The sequence below is a fragment of the Eleutherodactylus coqui genome, chromosome 8, assembly GCF_035609145.1.
Source record: "Eleutherodactylus coqui strain aEleCoq1 chromosome 8, aEleCoq1.hap1, whole genome shotgun sequence".
NCBI classification, from domain to species: domain Eukaryota; kingdom Metazoa; phylum Chordata; class Amphibia; order Anura; family Eleutherodactylidae; genus Eleutherodactylus; species Eleutherodactylus coqui.
The window spans coordinates 96764630-96782804 of record NC_089844.1 but is presented as its reverse complement, the minus strand read 5'-3'; the positions used below and the strand labels follow the sequence as shown (position 1 = coordinate 96782804).

The following is an 18175-nucleotide window of genomic DNA, read 5'->3' as shown; positions in this document are numbered from 1 at the left end:
TGATCGTTCAGCTCATCGTCCATCATTTATGCTGCATACACGATAGACAATGAGCTGATCACTCAATGTTCAGTGTAAATAGCAGCCGTTCAGTATTGAATGGACGCAATATTAAGTGAATGGAGAGGGGCGGGGGGGAGCGAGGAGAGAAATCTCCTGCAGCCTTCCCGCTGTAAGCCAGTGATACTAGCTTCTGTGCAGCAGCATGAGAGCTAGTATGTGCGGGGTTAAGTGTCGGGTATTGTTTGCGGACATTCGTCCCGTCTAAACGGGCCTTAAATGCATTATTACAAAACTGCAAATCACAGTGATAAGAGATAAAGAAAGGCAAGAATCATATTCAACCAACCCTTCTTGCTTTTTCTTTGCCCTTAATTCAATGGTAATTCTGCCTTCTGCTGATTACCTGAATAATCTAAATCTGACAATGCGTAAAATAACATACAATGCTATGAAGGACCATAAAAAGTCATGAAGCATTTAAAAAGCAATGCTATATAATGTATACATAACAGGACTATATAGAGAAAACATAACAGCCATAAAATACTGTATTTCTAATACATAAATAATAGGTCAATAAACTGTATAAATCACGGAGATTGACAATAATAAAGCTATACAGTACATATCGCAGGGCTGCACAGTGCAACTTTTAAAGTAGTAAGCAATGCAAGCCAAGAGCTCTCTTACTGATCTAGACCCCCTAACAGCACTTGCCTACCCTTGGTTGTATATATGGTATTTTTTCATCTAGACACCCAAGTTAGCACATGGGCCTTGTTCTAATGAACATTGTTGCATGGGCCCTTTGAAGTACATCCTTGCTCACTTAGGGTAATTCTAAAATGTGGTTGTTATTATCTCTATCTCATGTCACCTTTATTTTTTTACTTGTTTCAGTATGTGGTTTTTATATTTTCCATTTTCCAATCTTTCTTTATTTTCTGATAGTGGATTATTTTTTATTTTATTGTCTGTACATGACCGTGGAGGGTGGCCAGCTTGCCTTTGCAGTAGTTAAAAACATTTAGAGATGTGTTTTACAGCAAAACCCATGTGCCACAGAACAATGAACAGAAGCTGACTCATTGACTTCTATGGGAGAGTGTTCTAGGCATATTCTGTGAAATGTGCATGGAGGGGGTGTAAATAAACAGTGATCATCATATATTGTGAATAGTGGATCCTGTTATCTATATGTAGGTGTAAAGGCCCATTTACACGCAACGATTATCGCTCAAAATGCGTTCAAACTGAGTAATTTGCGAGATAATTGTTACGTATAAATGCAAAGCCATCATGCACCATTTGTTCACTTGTCGCTTATCGTTGAGTTTCAACCTGCATAAAAATGGTCATTAGTTTGTTTGCTTTTCGCCTCGTTTAAATGACTTTTGTTAGGTCCTTTGAAAGACTAAAAGACTTGAGGGGAGGGGTGATTGTTTGCCATGCTAAACACAATGACTTGTTTACTCATGTGGCAGAAGACAATGGCTTTTCTTCACACTAGAAATATTGAATTGTAATGCAGATTCATATTGAAATTTCTAGCTTGCCTCCCTCTGATGTCAAGAGTGGGAGGTAAAACATGTGGCTGAGGGAGGCCTTAAAAAACTCAGTGATGCAGAACCCCCTTGGTCAGAACTCAAGGACATTATACCAGCTACAGAAATGGCCCTGTCCTGAACTTGTCTCCTAATGCCCATATTTCTTAACTGGTCTAATCAGTAATGCCTGGTATTCTACTTTTTATTATTGTTTTGCATGTCCTGTATGTTCCTTTTCTATGTTATGTTTTTGTACTTTTATAAGCATTGATACTTTTTGTAATTAAGTCTTAACCTTTTCCAATCCACTGTCTGACCTGTGAAGACATTATGATTTAAGGCTGTATAGTTCTGATGTTGGAAGATGTCCATCGGGGTTCTCTTACTGTATATTGCCAGCCTCTCTGCTGTCGGAGCCTATCCAATGTGTCACCTCATGCAGTACTGGCTTTAGCTAACATATGGCGCTGTTGTAGAACGGCAGAAAAAGAGTAAGCCCCCTAGGAAAACCAGGATACAAATTGGATTGGAAAGGGTTAAACTTTATTAAGTTCAGCCCACCTTGCTCTATACAAAAAAGGTATGGACCCCCAATAGGAATGTGACTTTGCTGGATTACAGTGAGTGCCCGTACCGCAGTATGTTACCAAAGTTTAGTTGGTTGTCCTACTTTCCAATAAAACAGTCAGCGGTGGCAGTAAGTATTTTTTGGAGAGCATATAACTATGTTGGGGTGTGATTTATGCTCCTTCTTGCAATAAATGCAGGATTGAAGGGAATGGAAATAAGTCAACCCCTGTGGTCACATCTATGTCAAGTGCTGTGAAGGCCTGGTTCGTGACAGAACTGAATTGGCATTATCTCCTAGGACACCATACCTAGTTCTGGCTTCGGCAGTAATCCTAACAAAATGTGAGGACTTCTAAAAGCAGTCATAGTGTTTACCCACAACTGATAAGAAAGATGTTTGTACTCACCAAGCAGGAGGTATTACAGCAAGGCCCGTCACTACAATGTGCTCCATTAGATAGGGAGCATTTTTTGCAGCAGTCTCCAAAACAATCCTGGATAAAATGCTTTGTCTATGAGAAAGGCAGAAGGTGGACAGTCCAGATTAGAAACATTTAGGCTGCAAGGTGATGCTCATCAAACCCATCCAAGTAACAGGTCACATTAAAAACCGCATTTCATTTATTTATTAACAACAGCCAGCTGAAGAGATATGACCATGAACATGCACTATATTACTGGACTGGCGTTTATGCCGTATTTAGGTTATAACACAGCATTGATGCATCTTCATTACTTTAATGTAAAAGGTCAGACAGTCTAGCTAGCCTATGATAAAAAGGTGGTTATTTCTACTGTCCTGGCTGCAGGACTGCAAGTTCTCCACAATTCTTCAGGCCTGCGGTTACTAAATGAACAAAAGGATTTAAATATGACATACCTAAATTAAACGTGAAAGTATGTAAATTATGTCAGCATTTATTACAGGGGTACTCCAGGCAGCGCCGCCCGGACACACCAGGATCGGAGTGTAAACCATTGCTCCAACCCCTGTGTAGTAGCTGACACTCGTAATTGGAGGGGCAGCTCCCATTGATTTCAATGAAAGCTGCACTTGCAATTACAAGCATTGACCTCTACACAGAGGTCAGGGCAGCGGCTTCCACTTCAATCCCAGTGTATCCCGGTGGGCGCTGCCTGGAAAACCCCTTTAATGAAGAGCTCCTGTTCCTATTACACAGACTAACCTTCAAAGATTACGACCTTCAGAACATGTGGAGCTGCACATACAAATCAGTGAAATCATAAGAGTCTTAAGGCCCATTTAGACACAACGATTATCACTCAAAATTCTCTCAAAAGCCATCTTTTGAGCGATAATCGTTGTGTGGAACTGCACTTAAATTGTGCAGTTTTGGTTAAGCCGTCGCTCCTTGTTGTCTTTCAGTGTGCTGAAAGACATCGATGAGCCTTATTAGGGATTCACAGCGGGATACAGCTGATACTATTGTTTAAGCTGTATCCCGCTCCTTGATCACAGGCTGAGTATGAAGAACAGAGCGGTCCAGCTCTGTTCTCCATACCTGGCATGGAGCGCTCGGCTGTATAACAGCCGGGCGCTCCGTGCAGAAAACATCTGGATGCAGAAGACACCGTTAAAAATAGTGGATTTTTTACTTCAGTTTCACTGTGCACAAATTTATAGAAGGTGGATTATTTACATATAGTCTTAGCAGAATTTTTTTTTACCTTTTTAACATTAAACATATATTATAAATGGAGTAAATGGAAATAGAAATGAATGATTTCTTTGAACTACATTGCGGATGACTTACTGATCGTGAACCACAGTCACACTCTTCTCCTGGCTCCACATAACCATTGCCACATTCTGTCACTTCAAATAGCTAAAAAACACAGAAAAAGTTGCATTTTGAATAGTTACTCACAAAAACATACTAGAGGACAATTCCAGCGTGAAGGTTGGTTATTGATTTGCCTGTATTCAGGGACATAGCTAAATGCTCATGGAGCCTGAAGCAAAAGTTCGGCTTGCCCTCCATTAAAAAAAGGAACGATTTTACAAACTACAACTTTCCAAGAGGCCTAATGGACAAATAGCAGATGTATTGCTAAAATAGGAGCTACATTGTAAGCAGTTCTCCATAACCATGATGTAAGTGTATTCTATAGTGGTCCATCGATTTACATTGTGGAACTTCATAGGGGAGAACTGTAACCTCTATATATAAATGACATAAAGGAGTTGATAGATCAAGGACATCAATAATGTTAGTTTTTGGGGCAAACAAGCTACATTGATAGTCTCACTGTACCTTTGTTGGTCTATTAAAAAGACATAATCCTCCTCCACGGGAAAGGAATTCTTTGAACTCAGCAATGCTGCACTTAGAAAATCTTCGAGAATGGTATACACTAGATGGAAAAAGAAATAAATAAAAACATATCTATAAGAAAAGAAAATCATTCTACAATATTGTTTTATAAAATTATTTTCAGTAGTTCTGGGAAATAAATTCCAGACAACAAAGTTGCTTTTTTATTTGTTTGCTTCCTTAAAACATTCTGGTAGCTGTCAATATTTTAAAGGTGCGGCCACACAGGAATACAGAATAAGCTGCGGATATTCCGCAATGAATCTGTAATAATAGCAGCAAAGTGGGGGAGGTTTTAACAAATATTCACATGCACAAAAAATAGACGTGGAATCCACCACTACTTCACCGAAAAGAACTTTACTGATATCTAAAAAATAACTTTTATTAAATCCTTCTAAAAAAGCTTATGTGTAAAATTAAAAGAAGTCATGCGACTCCACCAGCAAGAATATTGGGGATGTGCTGGCACCCACTCATAGAAGAAAATAATATTTCAAAATAATAGCGATCACCATCAATCGCTTATATGTCCATCCGCAAAGCAAAGAGTAGGGATATACCAGATGATCATATATCCAAGCTCACTGCTCTTATGAAGCTCTTTCAAAGAACAAAGAGCCTTTTATGGAGCATCCTATTTTATCTTATATCTTATATCCGCAATTGCCGGAGCTTTATTTAAACATACATCACATCGACGCGTTTCTTTTAGTGCAAAATATGGTCACTAATTCATCAGGATGGGTACTAGTGGTTCATATGGGTTTAAACAACCCACTGAATTACTGGTTTTATACAATTTCTGCTCCAACCCTCAAAAGAGGGGGCTTGTTTACACTGATATTGTCTTGGATAGAAAACCGCATTGACAATAGTCATATAGGAGTGTTATTGACTCAGGATGATCAAGAATCAATCACTCAAAGAGGTAAGTTCAGATGTGTGCTCCTGCCCTCATTTACGGGGCGGGCTAGATGGTAAAATCTGTATTGATGAAAACAGATTTTGATGATATTGATAGTCTGCTATTGCTAATCAGTTAAATTGGAGACACATATACTCAGGTTAGCATTAGTGAGACAAGCTGTGTAAACCATTAAGACTGAATGATACTAAGTCAAATAGCACTGGTCTATGCTCATATCCCACGAGTATATAGTCACTGGAATTTGATATAGCAATAGGTAAATTAGAACCAAAAGAGACTATCAGAGCCCACAACTACAAAATTAGATAGTTAGCAGGACAAGCTCAAGCCCCTATGCAGAGGGCACACATGTCTAATTTTTGACTTAGTATCATTCAGTCTTAATGGTTTACACAGCTTGTCTCACTAATGCTAACCTGAGTATATGTGTCTCCAATTTAACTGATTAGCAATAGCAGACTATCAATATCATCAAAATCTGTTTTCATCAATACAGATTTTACCATCTAGCCCGCCCCGTAAATGAGGGCAGGAGCACACATCTGAACTTACCTCTTTGAGTGATTGATTCTTGATCATCCTGAGTCAATAACACTCCTATATGACTATTGTCAATGCGGTTTTCTATCCAAGACAATATCAGTGTAAATAAGATCCCTCTTTTGAGGGTTGGAGCAGAAATTGTATAAAACCAGTAATTCAGTGGGTTGTTTATACCCATATGAACCACTAGTACCCATCCTGATGAATTCGTGACCATATTTTGCACTAAAAGAAACGCGTCGATGTGATGTATGTTTAAATAAAGCTCCGGCAATTGCGGATATAAGATATAAGATAAAATAGGATGCTCCATAAAAGGCTCTTTGTTCTTTGAAAGAGCTTCATAAGAGCAGTGAGCTTGGATATATGATCATCTGGTATATCCCTACTCTTTGCTTTGCGGATGGACATATAAGCGATTGATGGTGATCGCTATTATTTTGAAATATTATTTTCTTCTATGAGTGGGTGCCAGCACATCCCCAATATTCTTGCGGGTAGAGTCGCATGACTTCTTTTAATTTTACACATAAGCTTTTTTAGAAGTATTTAATAAAAGTTATTTTTTAGATATCAGTAAAGTTCTTTTCGGTGAAGAATTTGTTACAAAAGTCAAAAGAACGTTTCTGCCACAGTGATTAGTCTGGAATCCACCACTAAATTGACATGATTTTAAATCAATGGCATGTTAATTTTGCTGCGGATTTTCACACCTGAATTCGCCCTTTTCAATGCATAGGATGAATTTCGTGGCAAATCCGCAGCAAAACCCATGACAAATCCACATGTAGGAATTAAAACCAATTACTAGTGACTGGGTGCACATTCTAGGAGGGCTGACCAACTTTCTCATCTGTGGATACAACCAGATAAAAGAAGGCAGAACACTCCTGCTTTGGTCTGTAATATATGTGGATTTTGCCATGGACTCTTTGAGGATTTTGCAGAGGAAATGTGGTAAAGTCCACTTAGAAAAGTACACCCCACATGACTATACTCTGATGTTTAAAACAATTAATACAAGATATTTGGCAGGTTCTAGAATTACTATACATACCCAGTTTCCTCCATTATGCATCCACCAAAGTTCTCTGTACAGTCACATTCTTCTGAAAGAAAATTGATAACGATTAGAATACTGAATTGTAAGGACATAAAACCCATCATTGTGTATTCTCTGACAGTATTACTCCTGTGAATGCACCTATCTATTTCAATGGCCGGCCTTACATGCAATCTGTGTGGTTGCACAGTGCGTCGGCCCCCAGCTTGTTGAGGGGGGATGGGGGTGGCAACAGAGAATATGTAGGCTGGGTTGACTGCCCACCTTAGGTCTCCTTGGCCAGTTAACCTCCTTCCTTCAGCATCTTACAGAGCTAAATGAGTTCCCCTCCTCCTGGTTCTATCTCTACTCCTCTGATGTTGCAAGGTGCTCTTTTGTCCCACCGCAATACAATGACTTAGTTTTGCTATTGCATTTATGTTATGAAGTTGGTTCTGCTATTGTATTTATGTAATGAGCCGAGTTCAGGTGCTGTATTTATGTTATGAGCTTGGTTCTGATGCTGTATTTATTCACTAAGCTGTTATGGTGTGGGTATGCTGCTACTGTGCTGCTTTCTACACAGGTGCAATACAGACAGACTGCCTATCAGTACAGTATATTTATTGTTTTTTTCTTATGACAGGGAAGCACTACACAGGGTGCCATCTAACCTAAGACTGGTACTGCCTGTTTCTTATATTATCAGCAGGTATTTACACTGGTCTACTCTGGGTAGGAAGAGTTGGTCCAACAAAGATAGTATAACCAGTGATAATATTTGGGTTGTCTTGAAGAACACATCATGGTAATAAATACAAATAAATTATGTGCAATGTTTTAGTGAATCTCTACACACGTTTACACTATGTAACAATTAGAAAGAGAAATTAGTATAAAAGAGTAATAATCATTATAATAAAAGTCGAAGGGAACCTGTCAGATCCTATGAGCCCCATAAACTAGCGCATAGGACTGAGGACACCAATTCTGAGGGTGGCATTGTTATGCACACCTGCCTTCCTGTTCCAGAACTGTCAGCCTATAAACTTGAGACTCCTTGTGATATAATGGGAGGATAGGGCATGTGTTGAAGAAATCCATTCAGTAGAACTACTCGCGAATTTGCAGGCTGACAAAGTTGGAACAGTGAGGCAGGTGAGTATAACCGTACCCCACCCGGACTCAATGGCCTCTGTCCTATGAGCCCATTAACTAGGTTTATTGGGCTCATAAGACAGGACAGGCTACCTATAAAGATTATTTTCAAATAGATTTCTTTAAGATCAAAATAAACTATATGTAGAGTCCTTGTCATCATAGTGATACCTACTTGGCTTCATTTTTCTGGAGGCTGGTTCCCATTGTATACCAAGGTTCTGAGCTAAACTTTGAGCCAGCTGCTCGGCCATTGCCATCAAAAATCCATACTGTGAAACAAACATATAGCAATTAATATATTGCAGAATTGCTTGTTATGAATGATATTCAGGTATTCAGGTCCTGATCTGTTATTCATATATTAAATGTGGCTTTATAATACATAGGCACTTTTTGATTGTTCAAGTATATCATCAGTATTCTACCACTAAATTCCTAAACAGTTAAAGGGGTTGTACGAGATCTTTTTTTAATGCAGACCAAAACTCCCCCTGCCCTAAAACAAAAAATAGTCATATACTCACCTCTCCTTGCTGGGTCCTGCTCCGCCGCTCATTCCTTGCTCCCATAATCCACTTACAGGCTGCAGGCCTGGCTGTTAAAAGGACATCACAGGCTGTTGTAGCCAATGACAGAGCTCTGTCTTTGGCTGCTGCAGCTTGTGGCGTCCGTAAACGGTAACCTGTAAATGTGATGTCGCAGTGGCCTTTTAGTAGAATAATATGCCCTGCCACACTAAAAATATTGTTGAAGAATGGAATGAGGAACATAATAAAGAGCTCAAAGTGTTGACTTGACCTCCAGACTCCTCAGAACTCAATCTGATGGAGCACTTGTGGAATGTGTTGGAAAAACAAGTTTGCTCCATGGAGACTGGACCTCACACCTTCCAGTACTTAAACTTTCTGCTGCCAACGTCTTGATGTGAGATACCATAGGACACTTTGAGAGATCTTGTGGCGTCCATGCCTCAACAGGTCAGAGCTGTTTGGGTGGCAATAACTCAAATAGTAAACCAGTGAGGGGAGCTTAGAACTTAAAGGGGTTGCCTAAAACCAGCATGTGCTGTTAATTAAACTATTACAGTGACCAGTAACATTTTTGTTATATACACTCATTGTCAAAAAAATCAAGCACCTACAAGGAGTTGTCAGAATGGAATGAGACCTGATATGTGCGATTGTAATGTTGATATAAGTGCCCTCACACATCCACTGGTCCCAACACCTCCTAATAGTCTGGTTAGACTGGCCCAGGAAAAAGAGATCCTCTTCACACAAGTAGCCTCAGGTGGCAAGAGCGTTCATCCAATCATGCTACAACTCTAATTTTTTGCATATCTGCCTGAGATGTAACTGCATGCCAAGTTTTGCAGCAAAATGACAACTCCTTGTAGGCGCTTGATAATTTTATAAACAAAGAGTGTACTTACCATTAAATGTACTTTCTTTCTAACCCATGTGATGCTCACGTGTCCACACTGTAAAAAAATCCTAAACTTCTGCTGATGTCACAAACACAACCCAGGAGCCTTCATAGCTCAATGTGTACTTGTACACCAACAGCTGCATCACTGGCGACAAACTGTGCAGGTGCTTGAGGAGAACGTCGGCTCATGCACAGTTTTTTGCCAGAGATGCAGTTTCTAATGTACTGTACACATACATCCTAAGCTTTGAAGGCTCCTAGGTTGTGTACATGACGTCAGCATACGTTTGGGATTTTTAACAGCACAGGCACGTCAACCATCGTGTGGATCGTTGAGATGGGATGTCTTTTTGATGATAAGTATATTACAAAACAGATAATGGTCAATTCAATAATTTAATTAATAACACATTTTGGTCCCGAGCAACTCCTCTGAGAATGGAAGAGGGAGGGATCATGCAGAAAAGGAGGTGGAAGAGCTAGTGGGAGGCATTTAACATGCCTTATAAAAGGTCCCATAAAGGAAAGTGTAACATCATGGTCTAAGTCAAAGAGTATGCGGTCTTGTAATGAAATTAAACCCCTTACCCATTTAAACTACTTAACTATATAGCCTAAAACATTCCTCACACGTTTCCAAAATAGATATAAAATGCATTAAAACCCCAGAAATATCAGGAAAATGATGAAATGGCAATACTTTACATAATGTGAAAGATTACCTCATTCACTCCAACGCCTCGAGAGGTGGAACAGATTCCTCCAAAGAAACTCATACTGCTTCTTTTATAGTGGAAAGTTCCATTCCTTTATAAGCAATCCAGAAATACACATTTTAGAAATGATCCAAGACATTAATCCAAATAATAGCGAATAGTGATTTGGGCAGGTAAGAAAAAAATCCACTTTAGAAACCACTTTAAAGATTATAATAGGAAACTGCACAAATAGGAATACCATGATAGGAAAGTCTTCTATCAGGAGTCCACAATTTTAACTGTTGGAGAGTTCTGATGATATACTGAGCCCCTTACTTTACATACATACTCTGCAGGTCCATTAGCAGAATACTGGCTGCCACTTATGGTACAGCCGCCTGTATTGAGCAGATAATTAGATACATACGTCAGCAGGTGTACAGCATCAGCATGCTGTTTGATGTTATTCTGTCGATATTTGGAGAAGTCATGTAACATCTTCACTGGATCTGGACCAATTGTAATACGGTCCTTGTCAGTCCATGTTTCCACAGCGACTAAAACAACACGTGTGTTCAGCTGTTCTTTATAGATCTGCAGGTATAGAAGGAACCTGTTCAGGAACAGTAAACCTTCAACACTCTACACTGGGATAAAGATACTGGTAATTACACTTATCGTTAAAAGGTTTTTTTAGAGTTATTATTTTTTAACCCATCTGGCCATGTCCGAAAATAATAAAACAGACTATGCTCCCCTCTCCTGACTTCCTGCATGTCCAGCGCTGCACTCCCGAATCTGCCCACCGGGTTTATGTTTACAGGCTGCAGTCAACGTGTTGACAAGACATAACAGACTACTGCAGCCACTCACAAACCTCAGTGCTTGAATGTAAAGTTTACAGTCAGGTTTCCATTTTTTGCAGGAAAGAATGTCCGTCTTTGCCATTCTGTTCTATAAAGGCCAAGAATCGGACAAAAGTGGATCTACTGAAGTCAACTGATTGAACCAAATTGTCACTGAAACCAATATCGACAGAAACATTTTGGTGTGTATTTCTGCAGGCTCTCTTCTTTCCTTGAGTTATCTTCTCTCAGCTTTCCATTGCTATTGATACCTAGAATTGTTCATTGTTACACGATGCATAATTCTATTAAATAAAATATGTAGAAGCCTGACACAGATCCCAAGTAGACAGATCATAACTAGAGATAAGCGAGCATACTCGCTAAGGCAAACTACTCGAGCGAGTAGTGCCCTATTCGAGTACCTGCCCGCTCGTCTCTAAAGATTCAGGTGCCAGTGGGGGGCGGGGAGTGGCGTGGGAGAGCGGGGAGGAATGGGGGAGAGATCTCTCTCTCACTCTCTCCCCCCCGCTCACTCCCGCAACTCACCGCTCTCCCCCGCCGGCCCACGAATCTTTAGAGACGAGCGGGCAGGTACTCGCATAAGGCACTACTCGCTTGAGTAGTTTGCCTTAGCGAGTATGCTCGCTCGTCTCTATTCATAACAGATGCTTTCCCCCCAAATAAAGTCATTTTAGTTAAGTATTACATCTTTCTGTAATACTAGACATCCTACAAATTTTCAATGTGCGCCTGAAGATTCCATAAAATATCTAACTCTGTAGAATACATCTTATAAACTAGTTCAAAACAAACTTTATGAGAAAAAAATAATTAGAATTATCAATATATGATCCCACATTTGGCATTCACAGTACCATGTCCTACTAAAAGTAACTGGACACCTAGGCAGGAATCAAAAGTAGTATTTATTTACATATGCTAATACTTAGTGGGGCTCCTTTGGCCCTAATGACATGAAATACTCTCCATGGCATAGTATCTACTAACGTCTGATAGGCTTCGGCTAGGATAATGTATTCTGGCTCTGAATATAATATAATTAGAGATGAGCGAATATACTCGTTTCGAGTAATTACTTGATCGAGCACTGCGATTTTCGAGTACTTCCGTACTCGGGTGAAAAGATTCGGGGAGCGCCGGGGGGCGGGGGGAGGCGTGGCGGCGCGGGGGGTAGCAGCGGGGAACAGGGGGGAGCCCTCTCTCTCCCTCTCCCCCCCACTCCCCGCTGCAACCCCCCACTCACCCACGGCGCCCCCCAAATCTTTTCGCCCGAGTACGGAAGTACTCAAAAATCGCGGTGCTCGGGCGAAAAAGGGGCGTGGCCGAGTAGGTTCGCTCATCTCTAAATATAATATAAAACACTGAATTGCTTTGTGAACAGTTTGACTTTATAAATGTGTGGATGTGAACTGAGCAACTTGAAGATAAGATGTTCTATCAAAGTGTAGGATATAAAGACTAAAACGCCTCACATGATGTTATAAACACAGAAGCTTTCATCGATGGCCTTTGATAATGTCAATTGCACATAATAGCCCTCATTCTAGATTACTTTGAAATACAAGAGTGCAATACAAATATGAAAACTTATCAAGCACACAGTGCGTACGTTGCATGAGTTTGGAACAAGAACCACAATTAATTCTATTGCATAATTACCGGAGCTCCCCTCATCTGTGACGTAGACACATTTGATCTCTATTTCCATTTCATGTTAAATAGAAATGTGTTATTTTATGATATTATCATAGAATGGTAGAGTTGGAAGGGACCTCCAGGGTCATCTGGTCCAATCCTCTGCTCAGTGCAGGAAGGTTGGACCGGATGTTCTTCTGGAAATAACAGAAATGCAGCAACACAAACTTTTTCAAAGCATAACTAGAACTAGTAGGAATAAATAGATTTGTGTCCATGGCATTCCACTTGTTTTAGGGCTTGGATTCCGATTATGTATTTTCAAAGAACCACTATTATGGTGTCACATACTGTTTTATACATTAGGAAGTATACTATACAATGTGATTTTGACTATGTATTTGGACCTACACAGATTTCTACACCGACATAGAAGGGGGTTCTTTACTGTAAGAGCAGTGAGACTATGGAACTGTCTCTATAAAAGAGTTTAAGAGGGGTCTGGACACCTTTCTTGAGCATTACAATATTACACGTTAAAGTCACTAATTAATTTAGGTTGTTGATCTAGGGATTGCCTGGTTGGAGTCTACCTCATTGAGATTTTTTTATTTTCTTCCTCTGGATCAACCTTAGGCTTTACTAATGTCTGTGGCTGTAATCAATGTATTGATTATCTTGAAATTTAGTATTTGCAAAGACAACACTATGGACAGCAGGAAAGTGAAGCTAGACCTTTCACTTGGCTGAAAAATACCTATAGTTTTTAGCTATGAATTTGAACATGTTATCAGAAAACAAAGTGGTGAAGACTTGAAAGGAAAAAAGTAAGAACATTAGCAATCAAGAAGACATTATTGACAAGCCAGTAGACAAGGAGAGAAGGTGTGATACTCTGGGAACATCAATTTATATACTAATCAAGAGTCGAAAACCTCTCATCACTGGATAATAATCATCCAATAATACAGTCCAATTCTGCAAGGAAAGATAACTTGTTGCAGTTAGGAACAAGGAGGTGGTGTGAATAAAAGCGGAGAGGAAAACCTCCAGATTAGAGTTTAAAGGAATATTCCAGTTAGGCAATGTTGCCAGGTAATTAATAACTTTTGATTTCATTCAAGTTTGAATTGTGGTTCTGCTTTGGATTTTGTGTCTGTGGCTCCATACACCATTAGAGTGGGAGACTGTGTAAAATGGAGTCTCAAGATGCACATCAGTGGCCATCTTGGAATCTTGGAAAAGAGTGACACAGGGAAACATTAGTAATGAAGGACAGGATAAGAAGGTAAGGGATGCTCAATTTATACCCATAACCAGCTGTACATAAATATAGCGTAGACACCTTTTTAATCTGGAATTTTTGTAAATTCACTTCACAGCCAAAATACCCCTTTAATTTATGACCCTGGGCACTCATTTGCACTGAGCTGTACATAAACATCAAGACTGTGGAAGCAGGTACAACAAACAATGGTATGGACAATACATGCTATCAGCCAGCAAAAATCCTATTACTGTACTCACATAGGTAAAGGTAAAGTCCCCTGATACAAGCACCGAGTCCTGACTGACTGCTAGGGCGACGTCACATTGTGATGTTTTCTTGGCAGACTGTTTTTGCTGGGTGGTTTGCCATTGCCTTCCCCAGTCATCTTTACCCCACAGCAAGCTGGGTACTCATTTTACCGACCTTAGAAGGATTGAAGGCTGTGTAAACCTTGAGCCGGCTACCTGAACCATGCGGGAATTGAACCTGCAACCTTTGTTAAAGTTCGTGAGCGAGAGCTTTAACACTCTGCGTCACACAAAGCTCTTTGCACCGCACAAGGCTCTTGTGTACTTTCCTAAACCTGTTCTAATAAACATATGGATGACTGAAAAAGTCAATATTCATCTTTAATCAGATGGGTTTATTGCTTTATTGAGTCAGTATGGACACAGTATCATCAATTGCTATAATTTCTGAGTTTTAATTCTTCTCAGCATGTATAATGAGACATGAACTGATAGGGTAATTAGCAGAAGATGGAGGCAGTGATTTATGTCTAACTTTCCAGCTGCCAGGTAATTCAAGTTGTGTTTGGCTTTTCAATATGATTTCAATATACATTGTAAGCACTCGAAGCCCCCAGTATAAGCATTCTTCTGAGTTCCTCAGCAGCGTTCATTCCAAACTCATTTTATACTACAGCCTTAACCCTTTCCAATCCAATTTCTATCCTCGTTTTCCTAAGGGGCTTACTCATTTTCTGCCGGTATACGATGGCGCTATATGCTGGCTAAAGCCAGTACTGCATGAGGTGACACATTGGATAGGCTCCGACAGCAGAAAGGCTGGCAATATACACCCCCGACGGATGTCTTCTAACATCGGAGCTGTACAGCCCTAAATAATAATGTCTTCAGAGGTCAGACAGTGGATTGGAAAGGGTTAAACGTTGCACATCTGCTTCTTTAAAGGCGTATTATGGGATTATTAAAAAAATTTTCCATTGACGAAAGACAGGTCATCAATAGATAATCGGTGGATCCACTTGGATCCCCACCAATCAGCTAACTCCCAGGGTAACTGTAGTCAGTATGGGATACAGAATGCGCTGACCATAACACAATGGCCTGAATTGGTATTGTAGGTGCAGCTACAGTTGAATTGAATGGGAATTCAATGCCTTCAATACCAACCTGGGGAGCTGCACTATGGTCAGCGCTTTCTGCTTCCTGTGCTGACCGCAGTGACGGCAGTTTTAGGAATCCAAGCAGAGAATCCACATCGATCATCTATGGATGATCTGTCGGTCATCAATAAAGCAAATTAAAAAATACCGGAATGCCCAATTAATACTAGAGCACCAAGTGAAATCTTTACTATTTTCCATCAATTCAATGTAATGCTTTTCAGTTCTTCACTTGGTTCTAAAAAACACAGATATGTAGTACAAAACGTACATGAAGTACAATTATCTTCATTGACATCTAAATATTGGGGGAAATTTATCATAGAGAATTCTTGATACCACTTTTCTGAAATACGTTATTGCCCTACTCCAGTTCAAAATGCGGGTAATTTATCAAATATTGCACAATATTCATAAATGTGTTGCATCTCCATTTATGTCTAGGGATGTGGAGTCACTTTGTAGACCACCACGCTATTGGAGGAAGATTGTGACAAAGTTTGTGATTTTTTTAAAAAGCCACAATTCTTAAATCTGTGTGAAAACTCCACTCCTCTCAGAACCCACCTTCTTTCTTTAGACACTTTTGGAAAGTGGAGAGGCATAACATCTGTTCTTTTTGGTATAAATCAATAGTACAGGGTGGTCCAAAGGTATGGAGACACCTGAATAAATGGAAAACGGTGGTTAGGAATGCCATCCTGTGAGTGGCATATTAAGGAGAAGGGGGGCAAATCTGAGATGGGTGGTATCTAATATGGTGGCTATTTTGAAAGCAGCCATCTTGGAACAAAGTCAATATTTTCAAATGAGATGGTGGCATGTGCCGTGACTAGAGATGAGCGAGCATACTCGCTAAGGACAATTACTCGAGTGAGTATTGTCCTTAGTGAGTACCTGCCCGCTCGGAAGAAAAGATTCGGCTGCCGGTGCGGGGGAGCGGTGAGTTGCGGGAGTGAGGAGGAGAGATCGGGGGGAGAGAGGGAGAAAGAAATCTCCCCTTCGTTCCTCCCCGCACTCCCCCACCGCTCCCCGCCCCCTGACGGCACCCAAATCTTTTCTTCCGAGCGGGCAGGTACTTGCTAAGGGCAATGCTCGCTCGAGTAATTGTCCTTAGCGAGTATGCTCGCTCATCTCTAGCTGTGACTAGGTCATAGGAAGTTTTTTCTAAATTTGAGATTTTCTCCTAAATAAATAGATGACATATCGACTAAAATTTACATTTAAAGTAGAATGTGCCATAATAAGAACTCCGAATCACTCCGAAGTTTGAAATAGGTCATGTCCTTAGGGGATTAAGGGGAGACCTTATAAGTATATGCCTCCTATGTTTTATGACATTGATTTAAAGGGGTTATCCCACTTCTAAAATTGATGACCTATCCCTAGGATAGCTGATTGGCAGGGATCTGCCATCCAGGACACTTGCCAATCAGCTTATTGCTGGGGGTCAGTGTTCTAATGTACGGAGCTGCTTTGTTGCCAAAAGGAGATAATTGCACAATGTGTAAAGCTGTCTGGGATAATACCGGAGGCTGAGTCCCACTGAATTCAATGAGACTCAACTTGCAGTACCACATCAGGCCACTGCACAACATAAGGAGCATTCCATACTTGTTAAATACCTCTACTTTATTAGCCTGAAACCTAACATACAGATACTTTACATGGTGGACATTTGGTATAATAAGAATACACTAAGTACTGGAATCCAGAACATCCACATAATCAAGAAGGTTCAGTTCTGATGTCCCTTGGTGTGAACTTGTTCAGAAAAGGCCATCAAAGCAAGTTCAGCCTTAGAGCAGAACACAGTATGCTGAAAGAAGACTCTCGGACCCCAAAGAATTTCCTTACAGGACCTACAGGTAGGATACGGCCACTAGTGATGTCACAGGGCATAAGTCCACCATTAGAAAAAGGCTAAATGAATTAGATCTATGTTGGAGGAGTGCCAGGAAAAAAAAACCTTTGTTGTCCACAAAGAACATCAGGATAAGACTAAAGTTTACTCATGAAAAACTATGCAAAAAGCAGGAATTCTGAAAGAATGTGCTTTGAACTGGCAAGGCAAAGTTACGTGGGAAAAGTACCAGAAGACATGTTTGGCTAATATTAAAAACAGCATTTGACCAAAAAAGCCTGATACCGGCTGTAAAGTATAGAGGTGTGAATGTTACGGTTAGGGACCGCTGGCCTGTATCAGAACCGGGGATGATCACCATCATTGAATCTACCATGAATTCTTCATTGTACTAGAGAGTAAGAGCATCTGCCAGAAGGTTGAAGCCGAGTCGAAAGTTAACCTTGCAATAATCCTAGTCAAAGTCCTGATCCAAAGCTCATTAGCTGGGCATGCAAGTAACCCCTTCTGCATTGCACAACTGAATATATATCTTCTACAAGAGCGTGGGTAAAACCGTTTGCAAGATATCAGAGGCTGGTAGACATTTATTAGAAAGGCCTGCTGAAAGAAATCAATACCGAGTATGAGAGCAGAAGGTTCTCCTTACCTTTTTCACAGAAGATTATTACATCTATGTGAGTTTTTGTTTAATACACTCAGACGCCTCTGCCCTGTGCCAGTCACTGCATTGGCTGCCCGTCCAATACAGAATTCAATTTAAACTCACTACCTTCATCCATAAAGCTCTCCATAGCTCTGCGCCACCCTACATTGCCTCTGTTATCTCAATCCACCACCCAGCCCAGGCCCTCCGCTCTACTAACGAAC

At 40.3% G+C, this 18175-nt stretch overlaps 1 protein-coding gene across 1 annotated transcript in view; it reads right to left on the bottom strand.

Annotated features, from left to right (window-relative positions):
- The window catches only part of ADAM23 (ADAM metallopeptidase domain 23), a 175961-nt gene that overhangs the window by 43066 nt on the left and 114720 nt on the right, over window positions 1-18175 (bottom strand). The window contains exons 11-17 of the mRNA XM_066577434.1: window positions 10687-10853; window positions 10284-10368; window positions 8306-8402; window positions 6988-7036; window positions 4397-4496; window positions 3896-3967; window positions 2528-2632 (exon numbers count right to left, since the gene is read on the bottom strand). Coding sequence (XP_066433531.1) covers window positions 2528-2632; window positions 3896-3967; window positions 4397-4496; window positions 6988-7036; window positions 8306-8402; window positions 10284-10368; window positions 10687-10853 — 675 coding nt within the window. The remainder of the gene's footprint in view (window positions 1-2527; window positions 2633-3895; window positions 3968-4396; window positions 4497-6987; window positions 7037-8305; window positions 8403-10283; window positions 10369-10686; window positions 10854-18175) is intronic.